Source organism: Mustela nivalis, assembly GCF_964662115.1.
Source record: "Mustela nivalis genome assembly, chromosome: 12".
Taxonomy (NCBI): domain Eukaryota; kingdom Metazoa; phylum Chordata; class Mammalia; order Carnivora; family Mustelidae; genus Mustela; species Mustela nivalis.
In genome coordinates this window covers 60275889-60302099 of record NC_139031.1, presented here as the reverse complement: position 1 = coordinate 60302099, position 26211 = coordinate 60275889, and the positions used below count along the sequence as shown (strand labels likewise).

The 26211-nt window shown below is 37.0% G+C and overlaps 1 protein-coding gene across 1 annotated transcript in view; it reads right to left on the bottom strand.

The window, feature by feature from the left end:
* The window catches only part of THSD7A (thrombospondin type 1 domain containing 7A), a 453551-nt gene that overhangs the window by 252754 nt on the left and 174586 nt on the right, over positions 1 to 26211 (bottom strand). The window contains exon 2 of the mRNA XM_082693331.1: positions 10614 to 11445. Coding sequence (XP_082549457.1) covers positions 10614 to 11445 — 832 coding nt within the window. The remainder of the gene's footprint in view (positions 1 to 10613; positions 11446 to 26211) is intronic.

Here is a 26211-nt window from a genome sequence, read left to right as displayed (position 1 = left end):
CCCCCCACTCATCACTGACTCGCTTTACACATATTTATTCATGAGAATAAAGTTTAGATTTCTTGTTCAACATCATGAAGCCATGGATATAAAGGTTTTCCTATTTTATTACTTATTTCTCTTAATTATCTATTACTTGTTGAACTATCTCTTGTGGAATCAGCCAGGTTTTTAGGGGTTGTACTGTTTTATTTATTTATTTTACTATTATAAAGTCAGTAGCTTTATGTTCACCTTAAAGGGAAGGATGGAGTAGTTGACAGCTAGTATTCTAAAGTAAACTAGGAGTTAGGCACAAAGAGAATGTGTCGAGAGGAAATACAATTTTATCTTAACAGATATAATTTTGAAGATGAAAGGGTATGCCAGAAAAGTATGAGTTTAGAAAAAAAAATGCAGAGAGCCTTCCGAGCATTACTCACTACTATCTGAAGTACTAAGACTGAATTTATAGAAAGACTTAAGAAGAAAAGACATAATTGATAACAAAATGATAGAAAAACACTCCAATGTGTCCATTTTTCTTGGGATACTAGACTATTCTTCTCTTCATATCTTAGCCAGTTGCCTTTTAAGAGGTTTTTTTTTTTTTTTTTTTTTTTTTTAAAGAACAGTTTTAGATTTACAACAAAATTAAGAGGAAGGTATAGAGATTTCCCACACACTCTCTGTCCCACTTGCAGAACTTTCCCATTTCACATTTGAAATCATCACTCATTTGAAAGGTACATTTTTTTACCGAGGATGCAGCTACACTTAAACACCATAATCAATCAAAATCTATGATTTAGATTATAGTTAACTTTGGGGTTGTATATTCTACCAGTTTGCATAAATATATAATGGCATATATCCATCATGATAATATCCTTCAGACTATTTTTACTCCCCTAAAGCCATCCATGCACCCCCTATTCATTTCTCTCTCCTAACACCTGGTAACACTGTGTCGATATTGGGTGGATGTAAGTTTTCAGTTCCTTTGGGTAAATGTGTAGGGGTGTAATTGCTGGATGATATGGAAGTATGTTTGGTTTTATAAGAAGCCTCCAAACTGAAGTGGCTGTACCATTTTGCATTCTTACCAGCAATATTATTCTTGTGGCTTCACAACCTCACCAGGATCTGGTATTGCCAGTGTTCTGCATTTTTGCTATTCTACCAGGTGTGTTTTGGTATCACATTGTTTTAATATGTATTTCCCTGATGACCTACAATGTGGAGCATTTCTTCATATGCTTATTTAGCAGCTGAATTTTGTCTTTGGTGAGGTTACAGTCCTTGATCCACTTTTTAATCAGGTTGTTTTATTGTTCTGTTTTAAGAGTTGTTTGTATATTTTGGATAACAGTCTTTAATCAGATGAGTCTTCTGCAAATATATTCTCAGTCTGTGGCTTATCATTCTCTTGACATTGTCTTTTGCAGAGCAGAAGCATTTAATTTTAATGAAGCACAATTTATCAATTATTTCTTTCACAGATCATCTTTTGTGTTGTATCTAAAAAGATATCATCATGCCCAAGGTCATCTACATTTTCTCTTATGTTACCTTCTATAAGTTTTACGGTAGTTTTGCCTTTTGTATTAGGTCTATGATGTATTTTGAGTTCATTTTTTGAAGGTTATTTAGGTCTGTGTCTAGACTTGTGTATGTGCATGTATTCACTTATTTCAGCACTGTTTGTGGAAGAAACTCTCGTTGCAAAATTATATTGTCTTTGTTCCTTTGTCAAAGGTCAGTTGACTGTATTTACGAGACCTCGTTATTTTTTGCTCTTATATATTTGTGCCTAAAATAAATGTCTGCTTTATTGAGTTATCTAGAAACTGCATAGGTAGATGTGTTGTTTTTTTTTTTTTTCTGTTTGTTTTTTGTTTTGGCTTAGCCAACAGAAATCTGTTTTAGATTCCAATTCTGTCTTATTCCCTCAGGAATGTACCAAGTGGAATTTCCCATACTTCCTGGCAGTGTTTCCACTGGATTTATAGTTACAATTAATTGCCTTTGTTAAGCAACACAACAAAACAAGGCATATTCAAATGGAAGATACTTTCCAAAGTAGGCATGACTTTCACTAAATGTTTCTTGCATTATTTACAGCAGATTTTATAGTTCTTCCTGAAACATGTTATGTCTTTGATATGCAGATGCAGGACTTCATTTCAGGAAGAGGTGATCTGGGACAGCTAAACTTTCCAGAGGTGAGGGAGGTTCATAGTAAAGCATTAAATCTCAGGCTTACGTTGTTGCAATTTAGAGACATCTGCCTCCTCTACCCCCTTTCTTCTTCACCTCACCTTTGACAGCTTCTCTCAGTCAGGAGACCTGGGAAGTTACATTCTGGCTGAATTACTCTTCAGCTACACTTCCGCTGTGATTCTGGGGTGAGGAACTGGCTCTTAAGGGACCTTCCTCCACATTCCCCGTAGTAAGTCTGCGCTTTCCTCCCACCCATCCCCGATGGCCTTGAATGAGCCTTTCAGGATTGTAGCCCAATTACTATAAAGGAATCTCTTTCATGCCTCAAGTCCTAGATTTCTTCCCCTTTCGTTTTTTTTTTTTAACCATACATAGATGTGCTTCTTTTAATGGCATTTCTGGTGAGGGCAAGACAGTGGAATAAAACTACCTTTACTCTTTCATGTTCGTTTAGAAATCGATTACTGGATTGGGCTGAATGTGTGTGTCCCCCCAAAATTCATATTTTGAAATCTGAACCCCTAATGTGATAGTATGAGAAGGTAGAGCCTTTGAGGGGGGAATCAGGTCACAAGGTAAGCCCTCGTGTATGGATTAGTACCCTCATAAAGGAACCCTAGAGAGCTCTCTCGCACTCTGTGCCATGCAAGGGTACAAGGAAAAGCCAGGAGTCTACAACACAGAATAGAGTTTTCAACAGACAACGAATCTGCTGGCGCCTTGATCTTGGACTTCTAAGCCTTTGGGACAATGAGAAATAAATAACTGTTGTTTTTAAGTCACTATTCAATGGTAATTTGTTATAAAAGCCCTGATGCACACTTCACTGGCTAATAACTACACATTCCATACAGGGAAGTACCATGATTTAACTAGTCCTTTTATTGGTGGAATTTAGATTGTTTTGCTATATTAAATCATGCTACTGTGAGAGTTGTACATATTATCTAGAAGAAATTCATAATATCACTAACAAAGGTAATGTCCTTTTAACATTTTGATACATATTGCAAAATTATTTTTCAAATAGGTTGTATTAATTTTTGCCCCCCAAGAATATGTCTGCTTTCAATTCTTTAATATTAAATACTATTACTTTTTTTTAAAAGATTTTATTTATTTATTTGACACAGAGAGAGAGATCACAAGTAGGCAGAGTTAGGCAGACAGAGAGGGGGAAGCAAGCTCCCCGCTGAGCAGTGAGTCCAAGCTGAGCAGAGAGCCCGATACAGGGCTCGATCCCAGGACCCTGAGATCATGACCTGAGCCAAAGGGAGAAGCTTTAACCCACTGAGCCACCCAGGCACCGCAATATGAAATACTATTATTAGTAAAATACCAAGTCTCAGACTTCTATCCTTAGAAGGACCTGCTTTCAGGGTTGGCCCTTGGCAGCATCTGGGAACTTAACTGGTAAACAGTTCTCTACACTGATAAAAAATGTTCTCTAGGGGCACCTGGGTGGCTCAGTGGGTTAAGCCTCTCTTCAGCTCAGGTCATGATCCCAGGGTCTTGGGATCGAGCCCCACATCGGGCTCTCGGTTCAGTAGGGAGCCTGCTTCCTCCTCTCTCTCTGCCAGCCTCTCTGCCTTCTTGTGATCTCTGCCCAATAAATAAATAAAATATTTTTTAAAAATGTTCTCTAAATGAAAGAAAAAAAAAAGAAAGAAAAAAATGTTCTCTAAATGAGAAAACTGCTCTAAATGATAAAGCAGTTCATTATGCTTAATTTGTTTGTATAAACAATGTGGTTTACAGTGAATATTTGCTTTCCTTCTGGGAGTTTGGGATTTTTGCATATGCTAGGCATATGCAAAACCCTAGGCATAGGGTTCCTATGTGATCAACCCTCTCCCCCAATAAAAGTTTGGAACCCTGAGACTCTAATAAACTACCCTAGCAGATAATGCGTTGCACAATTTGCTGCAACTCTTCATTGGAGGGATTAAGTCTAGGCTATGAATTTCCACCTGGTGAGTACCCTGGAAGCTCCAAATTTCCAGGGGAACCTCATACCATTTCCTCCAGACTTCTCTGGCTACACATGTTTCTTTATGCTTTTGCTTTATATCCTTTCACTGTGATGAATCTCAGCCATAACTCTAACTATATGCTGAATCCTGTGAGTCCCTCTAGTGAATTATCAAAACTGGAGGCTATCTTAGTGATCCCTGACACATTATTAAACATTTTTATTTACTAATCTGATAGGTGAAAATGGGATTAAACTTTTTTTGTATTTAATTATGATTGAGGATTAGCATATTTTCCGTGAATTGAAACTATCCTTTGCTGATTTTAATCGATTTTAATTTTTAGAGCAGTTATAGGTTCACAGCAAAACTGAGGGCAAAGTACAGAGAGTTCCTATAAAACCCCTACCTTTGTATATTCAGAGCCTCCCGATCATCAACGTCACTCGCTAGATGGGACCCACGTTAATACATCATTATTACTCAGAGACCTTAGTTGACACCACAGTTAACTCTTGGCATTTGAAATTCTATGGCTCTGAGCAAAAGTACAAGGGCATATATCTATCACAATAACATACAGAGTCGTTTCATTGCCCTAAAAAAAATCCTTTGTGTTCCCTCTGTTCATCTCTCCCACTACCTAAGCCCTGTCAACGCTACTATTCTTTTCACTGTCTCCAGGGTTTTGCCTTTTCCAGAATGCCATACAGTTGGAATCATACAGGATGTAGCCTTTTCTTTCACTTAGCATTTAATTTCTTCCATATTTTTCCATGGCTTGATAGGTCACTGTTTTTTTTTTTTAACACTGAATAATATTCCATTATCTGAATGTGCTACAGTTTATTGATTCATCTTTTGAAGGACCTCTTGGTTGCCTTCAAGTTTTGGCAATTAGGAATAAAGCTGTTATGTAAACGTCTCTGTGTAGATATTTGTGTGGATATAAGTTTTCAGTTCCTTTAGGTAAATATCACTGAGCACAATTGCTCATATGGTAAGCAGTGCGTTTAGTGTTGTAAGAAACTGCCAAGCTAGCTTACAAAACGGCTATAACCTCTTACTCTGCTTTCCCACCAGCAATGAACAAGCGTTCCTGTTTCATTCTCCCCAGAATTCAGTGTTGCCAGTGTTTTAGATTTTGGTAACTCTAACAGGTGTGTAATAGTATCTCTCTGTTGTTTTAATGTGTATTTCCCTGATGACCTATGATATAAAGTATATTTTCATATGCTTATTTGCCATTTGTAGATCCTCTTTGGTGAGGTGTGAAGGTCTTTGGTGGAATTAAAAAACAGGCTTTTTTTTTTTTAATCACTGAGTTTTAAGTTTTCAGTATATTTTGGATACCAGTCCTTGTATAATTTAGATTCCAGTCCTTTATCGCTCTAATCAGGTTGTTTTCTTATTGTTGAGTTTTAAGAGTTCTTTCTTTGTTTTGAATGCCAGTCCTTTATCACAAATATTTTCTACCAGAGTGTGACTTACCTTTTCATTTTTCTTGATCCTCTGTTTATTTTCAATTAGATTTTGATCTTTTTCTCAATATTATGACTGCTTATGTATTAAGAAAATGAGCTCTTTGCCAATTATATGCCCAAATATTTTTTCTCAGTTTGCTAACTTGGGTTTTAACTTCACTCATATTTTTCTTGAGCAAAATTTACTTTTCAAAAATATAATTACTACATGATCTCTGCATTCTGTACCCTAAAGGGTCCTTATTTAAGGTTTTAAAAATTTTACCTTTTCTTTTAATATTATAGAAACAAATTTAAGTATTGAATATACACCAGGGCTTTGCTTTGGTATAACAAGTGTCAAAGGCATATAATTAGAGATAGATAGATAGATAGATAGATAGATATAGATATATAGATACAGATATAGTTATATATATATATCTGTATCTTCTCATTCCTTTACATGGCAAAGCAACTGCCCCCCGAAAAAGCAAATTAATTAATTTCCCTCCAAATTGGAAATGTTCCTTCACCATAAACAACATTTTATAGGATTTTGCAGATCTTATTTCTAGACCCCATTTCGCTTGATCTGATTATTCATGTAAGAATATAAATTTGTTATTAATATTTTTATAGAATAAAATACATTTATCTTGGGACATTAGTGCTTTCTATTTTTATTTTTCAAAAATTTTGTGGTCTTTCTGATATGCTTATTTTTCCCTTATAAATTTTACAGTAACGATATTGGGACAACTGGTACAGACATACATCATTTTTATGTTTCTAAGTCTGGTGTTCTGTGCAGAACTTCTATAGTTAGGTGTATTTATAGATTTCTTTGTCTTTTTTAGTTTTTTAAAAAGTATTTTAAAAATTTTATTTAAATTCAAGTTAGTTAACATATAGTGTTTTATTACTTTCAGGGGTAGAATTTAGTGATTCATCAGTTGCATACAACACCCAGTGCTCATTACATCAAGTGCCCTCCTTAATGCCCATCACCCCGTTACCCATCCCTCTCTAGCAACCCTCAGTTTGTTCCCTATGGTTAAGGGTCTCTTATGGTCTACGGTCTTTTTAACTTTTGTAAGTGTAATATTTTAATCTTCTGTTTCCACTATTAATGTTTACCTAATTATTAAGCATCTAGGAAATATCTTGATTGTTTGATATTATTTTTGTGTCCATCCACTGCCCCCCATGGGTTATTTTTATTTTCAATTGATTCTCTTGAGTTTTCCAGTGTACAGTTATAATATTGGGAAAAAATCTTAAGTTATCTACCTGCTTTCCAATTTTCATTTCTTTCTTTTTTCAATTACATTAACTAGTACTTAGACATTAGTGTTAGCCAAGAGTGGAGTTAATGTGTTGTCCTCTCTAATTTTTGACAACAACACTAATGCTTTTAGAGTTTCACAGTTTCAGTATTGCTCTGGTTTTCAGTCTGAGGTCTCTATGTCTTTCCTTATAATAATTATTCTACACCATCTCTTCCATGAGGACATGATTGCAACCTCTTCTAGAAGAATATGACCCATGTGCCATTTCAATCTATGGGTTAAAGTATTAATTTCAGGAAAGTCTTCTATTACATGTTTGTTGGGGGGGTTGTTGTTATTTGCCTTTTCTGTTATAATTTTTCTGTTCCTATCTTCAAGAACATCAGTTTCATATAATGATCTCCCTTGCTTGTTTCCATATCCATCATTTTTTTTTTAAAATGATGATTTACTTGGATGTTCTCAAATTGTTCTCTGTATCACTGACTCCTCTTCACAAGATATTTTCCCACATTTTATTGCTTCTAACGTAATTTCATTTCTTTTTCTTGTTTCTCATTCCTCCCCATTTCTTTTAGGAGCTCAGGCAAATCACGCATTTGATTAATGAGTTAAGATCATTCAATTTTCTTAGCTCTTCTTTCTGTTTTTGGCTCAGAAATGCCATATTTCCTTTACCATCTCTGGTTTCTTGGAGAACTGCTTGTCATTGCTTTCATATCAACTCTTGGCCTGGGGCAATATTCTACCTAAGTTTGGCTGAAACTTACAGCTTCATAGAAGAGTCCTATGTGTCATGGCATGTTACATGTAGGGATTAAGAATTCTCGTCTGCTGGTCATCAAATTTTAATCCCTCAACCCATCAATCCATTTCTTGGCAGTAATGGCATAGTGAGTTTCTTGTTCAATCTTGCCCATCATGCCATCTGTTTTCCAACTCAAAGATTTCAATATCCCTTTCTTTTAACACAGACCATGCCATACAAAGAGACATCATTGCCTTGGCCCTCACGAAGTCCAGGCTACTCAGAGAGTTTGAGCATTTGCAGAAGTTGCAAAGATATAACAACCTCCTAAGTTTCTTCCTTCAGTTAGGTTTAATTTCACCACATTCTCTAAATCTCTGTCATTTGTGGTTTGAGACTCTATTTCCTATTGTCAAGAAAGAACAGACTTTTCATTTGTGTTTTTCATTATTATTGATTTCAGTCTGTTCGAAAGCAAAAAAGCAGACCAGATCTATCATCTGAAACTTGGAAGTTCTTGCAGTAATTCTGCAACAGTTATATTTATTTGCCTGTGAACTGCTTCTTTAAGATTCTTAGGTTTATTTAGCTAAATTGATTCAGTCACTCTAACAGATGTTTTTAGCCCTATTAAATGATTTTTTTTTTTTTTTACCCACTGACATGACAAAATTGCTTCTAAATCTGATATAAGGGGAAAGACTAAATTTGATCATCAAGTCTGTGATTTGTGGCTCTCTTCTTTGCTGGTGTTAACCATTTACTCTTTATTTCACTAGCTTCACTGACATGGTACAATGTTTGAGCAACACCTATGTCAAAATACCTGATTCTTACCTCTCTTCACTAAGCCTTTAACTGTCTTAAACATATGTATTTATCCATATATATTATTATATATAATTCTTAAATGCAAGAAATATTAGCAACCAACTTAAATTTTAATCTATACTCTAATAAGTTATATTAGGTTTGTTTCGAATAGAATATGAGGACGTGACAGAAGATCTACAAATCTTTAAATGTGTTTGCTTATTTCAAACAACCAAATGGGAATATTAGGCTCTATGGCTCTATGCAGTGATAGGTACTATCCTAATTACACTTTTAATTGAGTGGTCAACATTAAATTAAATGTCTACAGCATGTTAACTCAGTGACAACAGGAGACAACTCAAGTTGCCTTGGAGGCTCATTTAATTACTTGGTGGGAGCCAAGTAACTAATATAATCATAATACTTGAGGAAAAGAGATGAGGAAATCACCAGGATGAAGATAGTCAGAAAAGAATAAAACAGGAATTGAAATGAAAACACACATGATACACAATCACGGTGAACACACACACAGATATGAAAGCTTAAGGAGTTGTAGGGAACCTGGAGGGTGAAGGCAGGAGATCAAGTAACCAACAATGAGACCAAGAAAAGAGTTGGACTGATGTTACTAAGTAAAGAAAAAGCAGATTATTGTGTGGCTAAGAGAAAATACAACTGTGTAAGTACAAAGAGAGGAGGGACTAGCACATAACCTAAAAATGGTGACCGGAGCAACACTATGCTGAGAGAAATTATTGTCTAGACCAATCAATTGTTTATTTGTTTACTTATTTCTTTAAACTATATTCTTCATTAAAAAGGCTTTCAACCAGCTTTCAAAATCCACAGATGGCAAAATCACTAGGTAAGAATGAGTGAAGGAAAATCATGGTGCAAAAAAGATGAAGCAGTGGGGTATGTTAGTAAGCAATCTACTTGCCACACAGTCTAGTCATGCTCCCAGGAGCCAAACCAAACAGGCACATGTGATCTGTTTCAACATTTCCAGGGCCATAAGGAAAGCAATCCAGCTGCTCACCAGCAGCACACGGGTTGGGCCTTCAGTGAAATTTATCTTATGTGTTTTTAATCAAGAGAACAGACTGTGTGATGGAGTAGATGACACTTTCAATGTCATTTCTACAATAAAGATGATATAAAATTCTGAGTGATGTTACCATAATTTCACTCAGTTCAGTCCAAATCATAACTGCATAAATAGTTCAGAAAAACCAATTATGCAAATGATCCAGATAAGACACTCCCAGATGGTCTGGCTTATCCAAGAGCAAAATTTAGAATATCCAGAGAACATCATATCCTTTAGATAATCCTCAATGAATAATCCTCACTGAATATTTTCACAACAAGTAAATCACACATGAGAAAGTCTTTCATAATATAGTCATTATTTACCCAGAGATCACTTGACAAATAATTTCTGTGTAGAACATGCAGCCAATTAATTACATGTTTTCTAAACCAGACTACTCATGATTAAATAATGTCTACTTACCTTAGTTTCTTCTGGTTCCCCCCCCCTCCTTTTTTTTCCTCTAGGGAGATTTATTCCATTTTATAAAAACGTGAAAGAGAATTATTCTTAGGTATAGCTCCCTGGGTTGTTGTTTAGATTTTGTTTATAGGGTAACGTTGAAAATGCTATAAACTTGGAGAGATGTGCTTCATTCTCACTAAAATAAGTATCTGACATCAAAATCCCTAGCTTCTAAGTAGGGATTCTTTTTCCCCCATTGTAGGTGGAAACTCTAGCTTCTAAGTAGGTTTTCTTTTTCCCCCATTGTAGGTGGAAACAGCACGACTGACCTAAAGAAGTAGTACCATCTCGTGGAGAAGAGCTCATGCTATAGATCTTTGACAGGAACATTTAAATGAACTCTAGGAGTACAATGTCTAACCAGGAGCAGAACAGAAACGAGGTCAGGAAACCCACGAAAGCTTAAGTGTCTTAAAGTAGATCACGTTACACTTGGGGGTAGCTCATTCTAGATTACGCACATATAAGTCTCCAGACTTAGGACAGCAGAGTCTTAAGTACTCTGTAGCCCACGCCTTTACAGAGAGATACCCCAGTTAAATGGCTATAAAACGTTACCTCAAATCAGCAGCTTTCCCCGTCTTGTTAGTACACATAACCTCTCTGGTCTGATATCCAATCTGGATGTCCCAGTATTTGTTCTCTTGCCGGTTCTGTCTATTTCTGTTTCTCTTTTTCTTAATAAGTTCACGGGCTTCTGGATCCTTCACTCCTTTGCCTCGGTCCTTTTCCCGCTCTTTATTCTTTCCACGTCTCCTTGCTTGTCTCACTTGTCTTGAGTGGGGCATCGAGCACGAGCTCCAGGGACCCACGTGCAAGCTGTACATGTTCTCTTCCTCTTCACAGGGGCTGGACTGGCACACCTGAAACTCTGTCAAGTTTGGGCAGCCAGAACCTCCAAACTGGGGGGGTGCTACCACGTGACGCGTCCGGTGCTGGAGCCCACTGCCGCACGTCTTGGAGCACTCAGACCAGGCAGAAAACTCTGACACGATGCAGTCTTGCTGGCAGGGGATGAGGCAGGCCTGTTCCAGGAGAGGTTTGGGCTCGAAGTACTCACAAATGATATCCTCTGCAGGGATGTCCTTCTCTTTCTGGATGCACCTTATCTCTCTCACCTGAATGCCTTCCTCCCCCTTAATGCACTCAAGGGGTTTCTCTAGGCTTTTGGAAATCACGGGCTGACACTGATTCCAGGGTCCCAGGCTCCAGTCATACAACTCTTTGTGCCAGTCACATACTTTGAAACAGATCTGCTGGTTACTGGGTCTCTCGGCCGGCTTACAGTTAGTATGTAACGTCGTCCAGCCTTCCACGTGAGCACACCACACGGCCCGGGTCTGAATGCCTCCTGGCCCACATTCATCTCCCATGCACCGGCCCCACGGTCCTGAAAAATGAGACAAGAGTCAACAGTGCCACTGGAAGAAAGCCACAAGTTATTTCACTTTCCAGAAAGGCATCTCAAGATCTAGTACATTAACTTCCCTGAAGTGTTATAAAGTAGGTCTCTGCACACGAATGTCGGAAAGTAATGATGTGCACTCAGTATTTTTGCAAAAGGAGAAGTGTGTCAGAGAGTCTATATAAGGTAACCACTGGGACAAGTTCATTTTGGGTCCTTTTGGGTCTTTTCTTAATTAATTTTAAATAGAGAACCCTTGCTCATAAAGGACACCAGAAATCAGCAGCAGTGAAAACACAGGACCCCCGCCTTGTAAGCATCGAATCCATGTCAGCAGCAGGCTAACCGAGTGGCCCCCTGGGCATGGAGACTGTGCACATACGAGTCTCCGGACTTTGGACAGCAGAGTCTTAAGTACTCTGTAGCCCATGGCTACTGTGCTTAAACAAAACCACAATCTTCATTTCCCACTCTAGGCACAGAATATAAAGGTACATTTATATTGGATCATCAAGTTAGCAGCAAGCTAAATGCCATTAGGTCTAAATTTCAAAATACAAGTGTCTTTCAGAGTCTAAATCCCAGATGCAATTCAGGATAATTCCTTAATATTTTATTGTTTTTCCAGTATTTGATACTAATTATGAGAGCTGACTAATGAATCAGATTAGGACTATTAAGAAACTAGGCTTTTTAAAGTTTTTATTTAAATTCCATTTAGTTAATATAGAGTGTAATATTAGTTTCAGGAGTGCAGTTTAGTGATTCAATACTTACATATAATACTTGGTGATCATCACAACAAGTACACTCCTTAATCCTTATCACCTATTTAACCCATCCCCCCCATTGACTCCCTCTGTGGTAAGCATCAGTTTGTTCTCTAGAGTTAAGAATCTGTTTCTTGGTTTGCCTCTCTCTCTCTCTCTCTCCTTTTCCCTATGCTCATTTGTTTTGTTTCTTAATTCCACATATGAATGAAGTAATACAGTATTTGTCCTTTTCTGACTTATTTCACTTAGCATAATATTCTCTAGCTCCACCCATGTTGCTGCCAATGGCAAGTTTCATTCTTTTTTATGGCTAAATAATATTACATTGTAGATATACACCACATCTTCACCCATTCATCAGACAATGGCCATTTGGGCTCTTGGCATAAACTGGCTACTGTAGATAATGCTGCTATAAACACTGGGGTTCATGTATCCCTTCACATTGGTATTTTTGTATTCGTTGGGCAAATATCTAGTAGTTCCATTGCTGCTTTGCAGTGCAGTTCTATTTTTAACTTCTTGAGGAACCTATACACTGTTTTCCAGAGTGGCATTCCCACCAACAGTGCAAGAGAGCTCCCCTTACTCCACATTTTTGAAGTAAGTTTAGAGGGAACATACCTCAATAAAATAAAGGTCATATAGGAAATAACATAGCTAGTGTCACCCTCAATGGGGAAAAACTGAGAGCCTTTTCTCTACAGTCAGGAACAAGACAGTGATGTCCACTCTCACCACTGCTACTTACCATAGCTCTGGAAGTCGTAGCCACAGCAGTCAAACAACAAAAAGAAATGAAAGTCGTCCAAACCAGCAAGGAAGACATCAAACATTTCCTATCTGCAAATGACAGAATACCCCATAGAGAAAACCCAAAAGACTCCACCAAAAAACCACTAGAACTGATACATGAACTCAGTAAAGTTGCAGGATATGAATCAACATATAGAAATTTCTATACATCAATAATGTATAGAAGCAGCAGAAAAAGAAATTAAGGAATCAATCCATTTATAATTGTACCAAAAAACACAAGATACCTAGGCATCAACCTAACCAAATAGGTGAAAGACCTGTATTCTGAAAAGTGTAAAACATTGATGAAAGAAATTGAAGATGACAGAAAGAAATGAAAAGGCATTCCATACACATGGCTTTGAAGAACAAATATTGTTAAAATGTCTTTACTACCCAAAACAATCTGCATATTTAATATAATCCTTATCAAAATACTGCCAGCATTCTTCACAGAACTAGAGCAAATAATCCTAAAATTTGTATGGAACCACAAAAGACCGTAAATAACAAAGCAAAGCAAAGTTGAAAAAGTTTGAAAAAGCAAAGCAAAGTTGGAGGCATCACAATTCCAGACTTCAAGTTATATTCCACAGCTGTAGTGATAAAAAACAACATGGTACATACACATAGATCACTGGAACAGAACAGAAAGCTTAGAAATGAACCCACAATTATATGGTCAGTTAATCTTTGACAAAGTAGGGAAGAATATCCAATGGGGGGCAGGGGAGGGTGGAGAACCAGTCTTTGACAAACAGTGTTGGGAAAACCAGACAAAAGAATGAAACTGTACACCACACACAAAAATAAACTCAAAAAGGATTGAGACCTAAATGTGAGACTTGAAACCATAAAAGCTCTAGAGGAGAACACAGAGAGTAACTTCTTTGACAATGGCCATAGCAACTTATTACTAGAGAGGTCTCATGAGGCAAAGGAAAGGAAAACAAAGATAAACTACTAGGAGTTCATCAAGATAAAAAGCTTCTGCACAGCAAAGGAAATAATTACCAAAAGTAAAAGGTAACCTACAAAATGGGAGAAGAGTTATGCAAATGACATACCTTATAAGGGGCTAGTATCCAAAATATATAAAGAACTTAAAAAACTCAACACCCCAAAAATGAATAATCCAGTCAAAAAATGGGCCAAAGAAATGAACACAATTTTCTCCAAAGAAGACATCCAGTTGGCCAACAGACACATGAAAAGATGCTCAACATCATTCAGCATCAGGGAAAGGCAAATCAAAACTACAATGAGATATCATCTCACACCTGTCAGAATGGCTAATATCAATGATACATGAAGCTGGGGTTTTATCCTCAAACTAAAAACAACAAAAAATTATAACAGTTATAAATTTGGCACTTAAAATATTTTATTGGACTTTTTATACAGATTTAGGTACTACTGTAAATGGGTATATTTTAACTAATTGATGAAAACTAATATTTTATTACAGAAATCTTAGAAACAAAGTGTCAAATTATTTCAAGTCTGCCTGTTATTGCTGAGTAAGGAAAAGACACATACCAAAACCAATCCCCCACAACTTTGAGGAACTTAACACTACATAACTATTAAGTTTGGAAATTACCTTAGAAAAGAAGTGATAAAGATATTAAGCTCTTATAAACCAAACTTTAGCCCAAACTCCGGGCTTATATCTAAGTTTATTAAAAAATAAAAGTTATGATAGTTACTTGAAAATCCATGGTTTGCCAACACCAAATTAGGGAAATGCCCCATTTTATACATTTTCAGAATATCCTTTTGTTTCTTACATTATAGTTTTCACAATTTCAACTAACTGATTGAATAACTGTTTGCCTATCATATTAGACTGACTTTCTGGCACCTGATGTACAGAACTTTGCCTGTCTTCTGCTACCTGTTTGATCCTGTCTTAATTTTCATAGCTGGCTTTTGAATGAATTTCACCAACTATTCTTTTTTTAAAGATTTTACTTATTTATTTGACAGACAGATCACAAGCAGGCAGAGAAGCAGGCAGAGAGAAAGGGGAAAGCAGGCTCCCTGCCGAGCAGAGAGCCCAATGCAGGGCTCTATCCCAGGACCCTGAGATCATGACCTGAGCCGAAGGCCGAGGCTTAACCCACTGAGCCTCCCAGGCGCCCCTCAGCAACTATTCTGCTCAGAAAAGAGAAAATTTAATTTCTAGATCTTAATATTCAAAATATTAGATAATTGATATCAATGCCAGTAGAAAAAGAAACTGAGTTCAAGAAAACTCCTATACTATTTCATATACAATAACAATGAGCATACATTTCTAAAGTTTAGACAACTGGTAAAAACATACATTCTAAGAACAAATACAATTCCATTCCATTCCAAAAATATTATCATAGATTCCCTATTAACCAGCTATTCATAGATAACACAGTAGTGTTTATTTTATTTCAAGTATATTTACAATGAGAACCAGAAGATAAGACATCCCAAGAAAATTCCATGGAGATCGACAAAAATACTCACTAGGTAAGGCAAAATAAAATGCATGAAGGCACCAGTGAAAGTAGAGGTGGCAATATAATCACAATTGAACCTAAAAAAACCCTCACTTTGCAGACTTTAACTGCTGTCTTATCTTTTCACTGCACCTTGGGTATTGCATGTGTGTCCAATTAACAGACCTCTTGAAAAAAATAAAGCAGATCTTTACCATTGTACACCTGATGAAGGGCTGTCTACTTCTGTCCTCTGAGCATTCTTAAAATAATCACCCACTGAACACAAAGGGGATACATCTAAAACCGCTCTTGATAGCTAAGAATTGTTAGCCCAATTAGCTACCATGTTTCAAAGAAAACAAATGTTTCAATGTTTGATTCGAAAGCACAGTGTGCAAACTGTATCAAGCAAACTATGAAGTCCTCTCCCAAGCACAATAGGAGAATGTGATATTTAACTCTTATGCCTTGGCATGAGTGTTAAATTTTAGCTCCGCATCTCAAATTACTAGGAGTGGGAAGGGGTGGTGTTGGAAAGGTGTTGTGTGTGTGTGTGTGTGCGCGCGTGTGTGTAAGGATGTTTGCTTTTTAACAAGAAAAGAATTTCTCTTACTTCGTTTATTGTTCTTGCTCATGATTATATAAAGGGAACTTGGAACATAATTGCACAAAACAAAGGATGGGTAGCTTTCTACTTAAGGTCTTAGATAATATCTCTTTATGAATGGAAATGCATTCCTGCATACAGATTTGTAGGATTTGTGTTCAGTATCATGAAAAACACTGCTAGGATGTAGGTCAATAAATATATGTAGAACACTTAGCTTGAGAGATTTTATGTAAATTGAGAAATACTAGATATCGTATTCCACTAAAAAAAAGTTAAAGCAACTGTTTGCATGCTCAAAATATTTATGTAATTGATAGACTCACAATACAAATATTTTCACTTGAAACTGATGCAGAATTATGTTCTGTAAAAACAAATTTAAATGAATGCTACTTGGCTTAGTTTTTCATAGGATAGTGCTTTAAATAAAATTGTTAACTAACTTTCCAAAAATGTTGATAAAACAATGAATTTATTTTTATTCCTGCTAAGTAGGTTTTATTTTTAAAGATTTTATTTATTTATTTGACAGAGAGAGGGAGTGCAAGAGAGAGAGAGCACAAGCAGGGGGAGCCACAGGCAGAGGGAGAAGCAGGCTCCCCGCTGAGTAGGGAGCACAAGGCATGACTCCATCTTGGAACCCCGGGATCATGACCTGATCCAAAGGCAGATGCTTAACCAACTGAGCCACCCAGGTGCCCTAGGATTTTATTTTACTTCACATTTTAAAAAACATTCACTTCTTTTAAGGGTGCATGTGTGGTTCACTAGGTTAAGCGTCTATCTTTGGCTCAGATCATGATCCCGGAGTCCCAGGATGGAATCCTGCATCAGGCACCCACTCAGCGGACAATTTGCTTCTCCCTCAGACCCTCCCTGCTCTTGTGCTCTCTCTTTCTCTCCCACTGTCTGTCAAAAAACCAAAATCTTTTTTTTTTATTAATTTTTTATTTTTTATAAACATATATTTTTATCCCCAGGGGTACAGGTCTGTGAATCACCAGGTTTACACACTTCACAGCACTCACCAAAGCACATACCCTCCCCAATGTCCATAATCCCACCCCCTTCTCCCAAACCCCCTCCCCCCAGCAACCCTCAGTTTGTTTTGTGAGATTAAGAGTCACTTATGGTTTGTCTCCCTCCCAATCCCATCTTGTTTCATTGATTCTTCTCGTACCCACTTAAGCCCCCATGTTGCATCACCACTTCCTCAAACCAAAATCTTTTTTAAAAAAGATTTATTTGAGAGAGAGAGAGAGAGAAAGAGAGTGTCCTCCACCAGCAGGGGGAGGGGTAGAGGAGAGAAGCAGACTCCTCATTGAGGGTGAAGTGGAAATGGGGCTCAACCTCGGGACCGTCAGATCATGGCATGAGCCAAAATCAAGAATCTGATGCTTAACCCGCTGAGCTACCCAGGTGTCCCTAAGCAGGATTTTATGACATGTTTATTTTCTTCATGTCATTCAAACCCCTCTATTTTAGTCTGCAAAAAAAGGCCTTTTAAAGTTAAAGTCAGTGTTTGGCCCACCATATTCAATACTACTTCTAAAACTACTATATATCAAGGGCATGAGAGTAATAAAGGTTGAGTCTATAAAAGGACACATTATTGACAGGTGGCTGAGCAATTGTTCCAAAGAGCCTTATAAAAGATAAACATTATAAAAGGAGCATGAGAAAATTATGCAAACTACTTTCTGCCCTTGTTGCTATAAAACTCTCAAATGAGGCAGTTTCTTGTTTGACTAAATATGTTTGCATCCTTCAAATGAGATAGTGTATTTTCCCTTCCGGATTTGGTGATGGAACAGCATGCCCTAGTTTACCAAGATCAAGAAATGCACGCCCAGCTTAGTAACATACTGGATTCAAGGTCATGGATGTTCATAATTCACAGAATTCTTAAAAATTCTATTTGTTCTTACTCAAGCAGATCGGTATAGAAAAACTTAGAAATTACGGCTAATAGTAAAGATAATTTCTCATAAATTCCATGAAGTAGAGGTAACTAGTCACGTATTTGCTACTATCTTACTAGGCAATTAAAGACCTATTTAAATAAACTGGGCTCTTGCTATAAGTTATTTTATATTCTGTGCTTTTACTTCACTATATGTTATATAAATAATTCCATTTCAATAGATGTGAGGGAGGTCTCAGATACACACACACACACACACACACACACAGACTGAACCTACTAATTAATCTTGCTTGTTTCTCATATTTACACACTTACACTATGGTTGCACAGTATGTTTTATCAGTGTACTGTGATTTATCTAACATATTCTATTTGTGGAAATTTAGAACTTTTTTCCAATTGTTTCAAATGCTATAAAGAATGTTATGGTAAACATCTATTGTTGTAATCAGGTACCAGTCAGGCAATTCAGTCCGTTTTGCAAATGTGCAAGTTTTTGATACATCTATTATTGCAGAAGTGCCTACCAAATGTATCTATTTACCTTCTCACCAGCAATTAATGAGTGTTTCTTGTTCCTGATACAGGGAAGTCTACAGTCTACAGTTTTTCCACATTTGGACTTCAACTGGGGGAATCTTACATACTTATTTCCTCAGAGGTTCCATCCTTTGACTCTTTAAACTCTAAAGATAGTGTCCTTTAAATCTAATCATCCGAGTCCTGTGGTTTCCAGAAAGATCTCACAGCTTCTGGACAATTGATATCCTTCCCCTTTTTCGGCACAGAAACACAATTCTGCTTATTTTGTACTCATTTGGTCATTTCAAAGACTTTTCATTGTGGATAACAGTAAACACATGGACTTAAATGTCTTCAAATAGTTTCATAGATTGGTAATCCAAATTCCTGGCATACTGTACCATTCAATATCATACTATTTGATTTAATTATAAATATGCTTTCTGCCTAGGAGACCCCTTTGTATAGATTATGAACACAGAACCAGTTTAATTTTTTTAAGAATTTGCTGACCTAAAAAAAGGTGAAAATTTCCTTTTTAAAGGAAAACAAAAAGAGAGCTCATGGCTTCTTTGACTTGAGTTTTAATTTAATTTCATTTAATTTTAATTTAAAATATAACTCTCAAATGACAAATCAGTTTGGTGGATAAGAAGAGATCCGTGTGAAGTCAAGCTGAGCTTTCATCTTCAATAAGTAATTAAATTTTAATAAGAAATTATATAAGAATATAAAATTAAATGTACAAAATTAGAACAAGCTCTCTAAATCTGATGAGACAATGAATGAGGAATCAGCGATAAGACAGCTGATTTTACAGTTGCCAAATAGAGTAATCTATATTCAGCCCCTATCATGTTTGATCCCTCTCAAGAAAATTACTTGCCTCTTTGGATCCTGGTTTCCTTCATTTGTAAAATACAGTATAAACCACGTCATTAACTTTCATCATCTTGTAACTCTACGTGAAACACAGAATAAGTTATCAATATTACGATGAGTATTCGTGATAAAGTTGTGAAGTGCTTTTTCCTCCCACAAAAAGACTCTCATTTTTATGTGACTTAATATTTTTAAGTCTGCATTCATCAGTGATGGTTTCTTTAGGCTAGACTCCATTAAATTGGATAACTGGGTCAAAGGTACTGAGAATTTTAAGGTTTTTAAATACATGTTGCCCAATTGATTTTTCAGGGAAACGTGCAGAAATCTAAATCCTATCACAACACCCTTATCAGCACTGTTACTATTTTTTTTGTACTTTAACAAATACAAATCTGTTGTTGTTTTAATTGAATTCTTATTACATATGACCGTAAGCATAATTTTTTCCTCTTCTGTAACTCATCCAATTAGTTTATTTTGCAGTGGTATTGTGGACTTTTCTTTTGATCTTGATACATTTTGTTGATGACATTAACATCTTCTATGCCCTTTAAAAATGTAGAACTGTTCTCTTTCATATTTGTTTATTTACAATGTTTTCTGTATTTTTAGTATGCAAGCTTTTCACTAACACAATCTTATGTTTCTTCCATTGCTTTTAGGCTGGGAAGTATCTTCGGGCGCCTGGGTGGCTCAGTGGGTTAGGCTGAGAAGTATCTTCAAGTACAGAGATATAAACATTATCCATAAGATTTAATAAAAATTTCATTCTCTTTATATATATATAAATATATATATTTATATATATAAATATATACACACACACACACAAGCCCATTAGGAATTTTTTTTAGTATGTTTAAAGGCAAACTACTGAACATTTTATTTTCTCCATAGTCAGGTAATTTTAGCAAGAATACACAAAACTATTACTTTGAGGTACTCACTACCACTGAAACATGGAAATGCGAACTGCTTCAATATTGCGCCCCCAGATTTTAATGTTATATTTCATTTTATTGCTGTACTTTATTTTATTGCTATAGTTTATTTGTACAGTATACAGTGTACTTACACATATGATCTCTTTTGATTTTCACATTGTGTTAGATATGAATAGTTTGTTGTACTATATAGTAGGCTCAATCTCTTACGACTAGAGAAAAATATAAATCCCTAAATGTCCCAAATATTTCTACTGTGTTATAGGACAGGTAAACATTCCAAAAAAGAAAAGTTGTATTAGCTAAATGTGAACAATCCAGATAAGGAATTCATGTCGCCATAATGAAAAGTCCCTAATTTTTGAATAATATCACATTCAAATATTGATATGCCCAAACTAACTTTTTTAGAGAAAAGTATTCTTGAAGATTATAAACTTCAAAGTCAGTATTTCCTTTTCAAGCTTATAAAATTTGTTAGAACTTCCACTGCGACACAACAAGATGTTGCACCAACAGCATTACTATATATCAAAATTAAAGGGGGCGCCTGGGTGGCTCAGTGGTTAAGCCGCTGCCTTCGGCTCAGGTCATGATCTCAGGGTCCTGGGATCGAGTCCCGCATCGGGCTCTCTGCTCAGCAGGAAGCCTGCTTCCTCCTCTCTCTCTCTCTCTCTCTCTCTCTGCCTGCCTCTCTGCCTACTTGTGATTTCTCTCTGTCAAATAAATAAATAAAATCTTTAAAAAAAAAAAAAAATTAAAGGAATTTGCTCTGTTGTACTGCCACTCTACAAAAAAAATATTTTTTAAAAGATTTTATTTATTTATTTGAGAGACAGAGATTACAAGTAGGCAGAGAGGCAGGCAGAGAGAGAGGGGGAAGCAGGCTCCCCGCTGAGCAGAGAGCCCAATGTGGGGCTCGATCCCAGGACCCTGAAACCATGACCTGAGGCAAAAGCAGAGGCTTTAACCCACTGAGCCACCCAGGTGCCCCTACAAAACAATATTTAACTCCACTCCCCACGTCCCCAAGATAACAAAAGCAACCTTGAGATTTGTGTTACATTCTGTTACACATGTAATTGGCAACAAAATATTTACAATATACAGATAGAAATTGTATAATATACAATTTTGTATAGTTTAGAAATATGTAAACTCAACACCCTTGAAGCTATGCTAACTCATTAATGTAGTCATTCACACCTTGCTTTAGAGAGAATGGATTGAAGGGAGCAACATCAAATTTACTCAGAGTATATGCTCTCATTGTGTGAAATAGGTTTTGCTGCCTCCCCCCAAAAAAAAGAAGAAAAAGAAAGAAATAGGCTCCACCTTATCACTGATATCAAAGCATGGCAATGCGAGCTATAAAATGATAACCTCAAAAATGTGAAATGCACAAAACCTTCTAACATACCAAACTATAGATGTTTGGTTACAATTGTCTTAAAATCAGCTACCTTTGGACAATGTGTATATTCCACATTGTCCAAGGGAGCTAAGTCAATAAGGCTTTTTGGAGATAAGGGATCCCATCTCTTAAATTTCTTAATTCATCTCAGAGAAGTCTGATATAAATAGTAAATGAAGTCTTCATACAGTCAATCAAATTTAAAAGCCTGCTGTCTTGTCTTAGATTATCTCCAAAACTAGAATGTAAAACAAAAGCTTGTATGCAAGTCATTTATTTTAGAAGTGATTCCACAGAGAAGTCCATATAGAAGAGATAGTTGCAAGGGAAGCCTAGGCAACATGTTTATATAATTTACTCAGTCTTCTGGATCCGTATGGGCCTGATCCCAAATACTTCATTTCTGTTGTACATGGGATTTCTACTATGCACACCCAACCAGTTTATGTGATGAGTTTTATGACAGCCAGCTCAGGATGGACAACTTCAGTCGGAGTCAACTTGTGTCCAACACACAATGTCTACGAGGACACAACAGCAAGCCAGGATCTGGGTGTGTGTGTTATGTAACTTTTTTTTTTTTTCTCCAGAAGGTAGCTCTCTGTAGAAAGCATGGTCTTAACTCCTAAACCTTAGGTATCTATGCTGGAATTTTCCAGTTAGGGCTAGCCAGAGATTTCACACTGTCATTCTATCAGAAATTGGACTAATAACATCAGATCTTCTGGGCCATTATGCTAAGCTAAGCTTAGCAGCTTGTACCACAGCCTGGACCTGCTGCACAGAGGTCTCTACTGTAAGATCCATTCAAAACTGGCCACCCCCAACCATTAAATAGACTGTGGCAGTATTCCCAGTTATGGGAATTCCCATTCTGCTTTCAGAATGCAAAGAGGCTGTAGGAGCCAGCCTCCAAAGATAGCCCCAATGATCCCTGCTTCTTGGTATTCGTGCCTTTTTTTTTTTTTTTTTTTTTTGTATTTGTGCCTTCTATCGTCCCCTCTAATTCTGCATAGGGATGGCTTGTGGAACCACAAACATATTGCAGGAATACTGGCGGATGATGTACAAGTCTAGGTCAGAAAAAGATATTATGGCTTTTGACTTGCTTTCTTTTGATTAATTCTGGGAGAAGGCAGCTATGATAGCAGGAGGACAGCTGAGCAGCATTTTATAAAAGAACTGTGCTGTCCTGCCAACAGTCATGTGAGTTGAAGCCATAAATGCCTGAGAAGCAGATCCATCAGCAGAGGCCAAGCCGTCAGAAGACCGCAGGGCTGGCCAATGTCTTAACGGTAGCCTCACGAAAGACCTAGACTTAGAACTATCCAGCTAAACTGCTTCCAAACTTCTGGCACACGGCAATGGTGAGACAATAAATGTTTATTCGTTATAATCACCATTTTCAGGCAATTTGTTTTATAGCAACAATTACCTTACAGACTAGAACCTGGAAGAGGTATATTGCCACAGCAAAAATCTAAAATACGGGAGGGGTATGCTGGAGCAGCACGGGACGAAGCTAGAAGGACAGTCAGGGAAATGTTAGTAAAAGCCAAAGGTTCACTGCAGAGACAGTTAAAAGGCAGCTTCGGGTGACTGCCAGGAAGGGCTTAGAAAGAAGTGAGGAGAGAATTACTGGAAACTGAGAGGAGTTCTTGTTACAGCATGGCAGAAAGATCAGCAGAACTGTCACCTAGAGTAATGAGTAAAGTAGAAGATATGTCTAAGGAACTGGATGATCTAAGATTTCTAGTCAGTGTACGGAGGGTGCCACCTGGTCTTTCTCATTAGGGAATCTCTAATACTTACTGCTTTTTGCTCATCCAATCCAACACACGTGTCATGGACGCAGGGCACCAGTGTGAGAGTCTGAGGAATGTTAAGACCCTCAAGGTGCCCGCCAACTAAATTTTGACAAAAGGCAGAAGTGTTAATTTGGCTCCGAATGAGGGAGTGAATGCATCTGCTATGCATTCTCAGGTAAAAAAAAACAAAAAACAAAAAACAAAATACAAAAACACAAAAAATAAAACAAAACAAACAAAACCCCAGCTTTTAGTTCCTTTCGCTAATGGCATTTGAGGAAAAAAATGCCTTTGCTAGGTCAGTATCTCCATACCAAATGTCAAAAATGGTGTTGATTTGTCCTAGTTTAGATACCACATCTTCCATAACAGCTTTAGTTGGATCAAACCCTTGGTTAAGTGTACAGCGGCTTGCTTGCAGCTTCCAAGATTCACCCAGTTTTGTGTTCCTTTTCTTTCAGGGGCCATGTAGGTCAACTGGACAGGAATGTGGAATGAAACCACCTCTCCCACATCTTTTCGAATGTTTGATGTGGCACTCATTTCTGAAATTCCGCCAAGGACACTATGCTAGACCCTATCAGAAAATGCCTCACCATCAACAATTCACCTCCATCTACCAAAAAGTCAAGTCTTAGTAACTCTCGATAGTAAACTATGTTATGCCAACCTAGCGATGAGAAAGGCAAAGATTTATTCACTAGCCCCTCTTCCTCACCAGTCACAAATGCCCCATGATCATTAAGTTCTTCACAATTTTAAGTTGCACATGAACGACTGTGGAGAGGGTTTCTGCGGGCGTCCTGCACTATTACCTCAATGCAGCTCTGGGAAAGCAGGCTGCTCAGCCAGGGCCAAGTCTGCACCTGTGTGAAGCTGGCTAGACGTCTGCAAGATGAAGTCACAGGACAGACCAAGAGTGGGGATGGAGCCAAGAGGATCTGAAATGGCACATGGTAGCATCCCACGCCTAGCAAATCGTAAAGGGCCTCGTTCTGTTCTCCTTCTAAAAATGCCAAACCAAAGGCATCTATTTTTCCACAAACAATACACCTTTAGGACTAAATTGCTCAAGGCAGAAAATGTTCGAGTTTTTGTCATGTTCATTTATTCACTCAACAGATACTTAGTATGGGCATACAACGTGCTAGGCGATGTGATCGGCAAGGAAGAGAGAACGTATTCAAATAAGAAAGCACTACAAAAGGTAGAAACAACCCAAATATCCATCGATGGGTAGATGGATAAACAAAATGTGGCAAATCCATACTATTACTCAGCCTTAGAAGAAAAGGAAATTCTGATACAGACTATAACATGCAGGAGCCTTGAAAACTAATGCCAGTGGGATGCCTAAGTAGTTCAGTCAGTTAAGTGTCTGCCTTCAGCACCAGGCATGATCTCAGCAGGGGGCCTGCTTCTCCCTCTTCCCTTTGCCCCTCCCCCTGCTTGTGTTCACACACACTCTCCCTCTGACAAATAAGTAAAATCTTAAAAAAAAAAAAAAAAGGAGAACTTAACTAAGTAAAATATGCCAGGCTCAAAAGGACAAATATTGTATGACCCACTTATATGAGGTACCTAGAATGTTTAATAGAAACAAAAGGCAGCATGCTACCCGGGGCTGAGGGGGGCTGCGAAGAGGGGATTACTATTTGATAGGTAAAGAGTTTCAGTTCAGGATGACAAAAAAGTTCTGGAGATGGATCATGGGATGGTTGCACAATAACGTGACTATACTTAGTGTCACAGAATTGTTCTCTTGAAAGTGGTAAAATGGCCAATTTTATGTGTATGTCATGTGTCACAGGACAAAAAATTCTATACAACAATTTTTTATATTCACATCTACAATCAATCCTTTGAAATGTAGAGAAACTTTCTAGATATAACAACATGGTTCTAAGGTTCTATAAAGTTACTGCCAAGTTCAAAGCCTTGGGGGAATTCTTAAATTCCTTAGGCTTAGAAGCAATTTATTTGAGCTCTTCAGGCAAAAACAGAAGGGTCAATTATAGATGTAATAGACTTTTCCTTGTTTTATTAAACAACGAGAAAAGTAGCTCAGAGAGGCCTGTCACCATCATCTTCGGTCTTGTGTTTCACGTATCCAATAGGTAGTCACCGTTAGAAATAATATATTCCAAGCTTTTTTCTGATGATGTTACATTGTTAACTGCATATAACTGCATACCTCAACAACTGGACCAATAATGTGAGATTGTGGATACGATCCACACAAAATGGAAAAATAAAAATGAAGTGAAAGTAATAACCTTTTGAAGTTTGTACTGTTCTCATTACACATCTAGAAACATTTCATTCTCTGAGTCTTTAGAACATTTTTACCCATTCTCTGACCAACAGATATATATGTGTCTATTACTTTTTATTACTTTTAAAGTTCATTTTCAGGTATTACATTTTAGTATTCTCTTGCATATAATAAACCACTCCTGGGTACTGGAGTGACTCAAGTGGCTTCATTACAGGTAATTTTTAAGGACAACAAATTCTTCTTTTTATTCTCTCTCTCTCTCTCTCTTTTTTTTTGTAACCTTCTTACTTAAAAAGACTGATGTTACAGAGT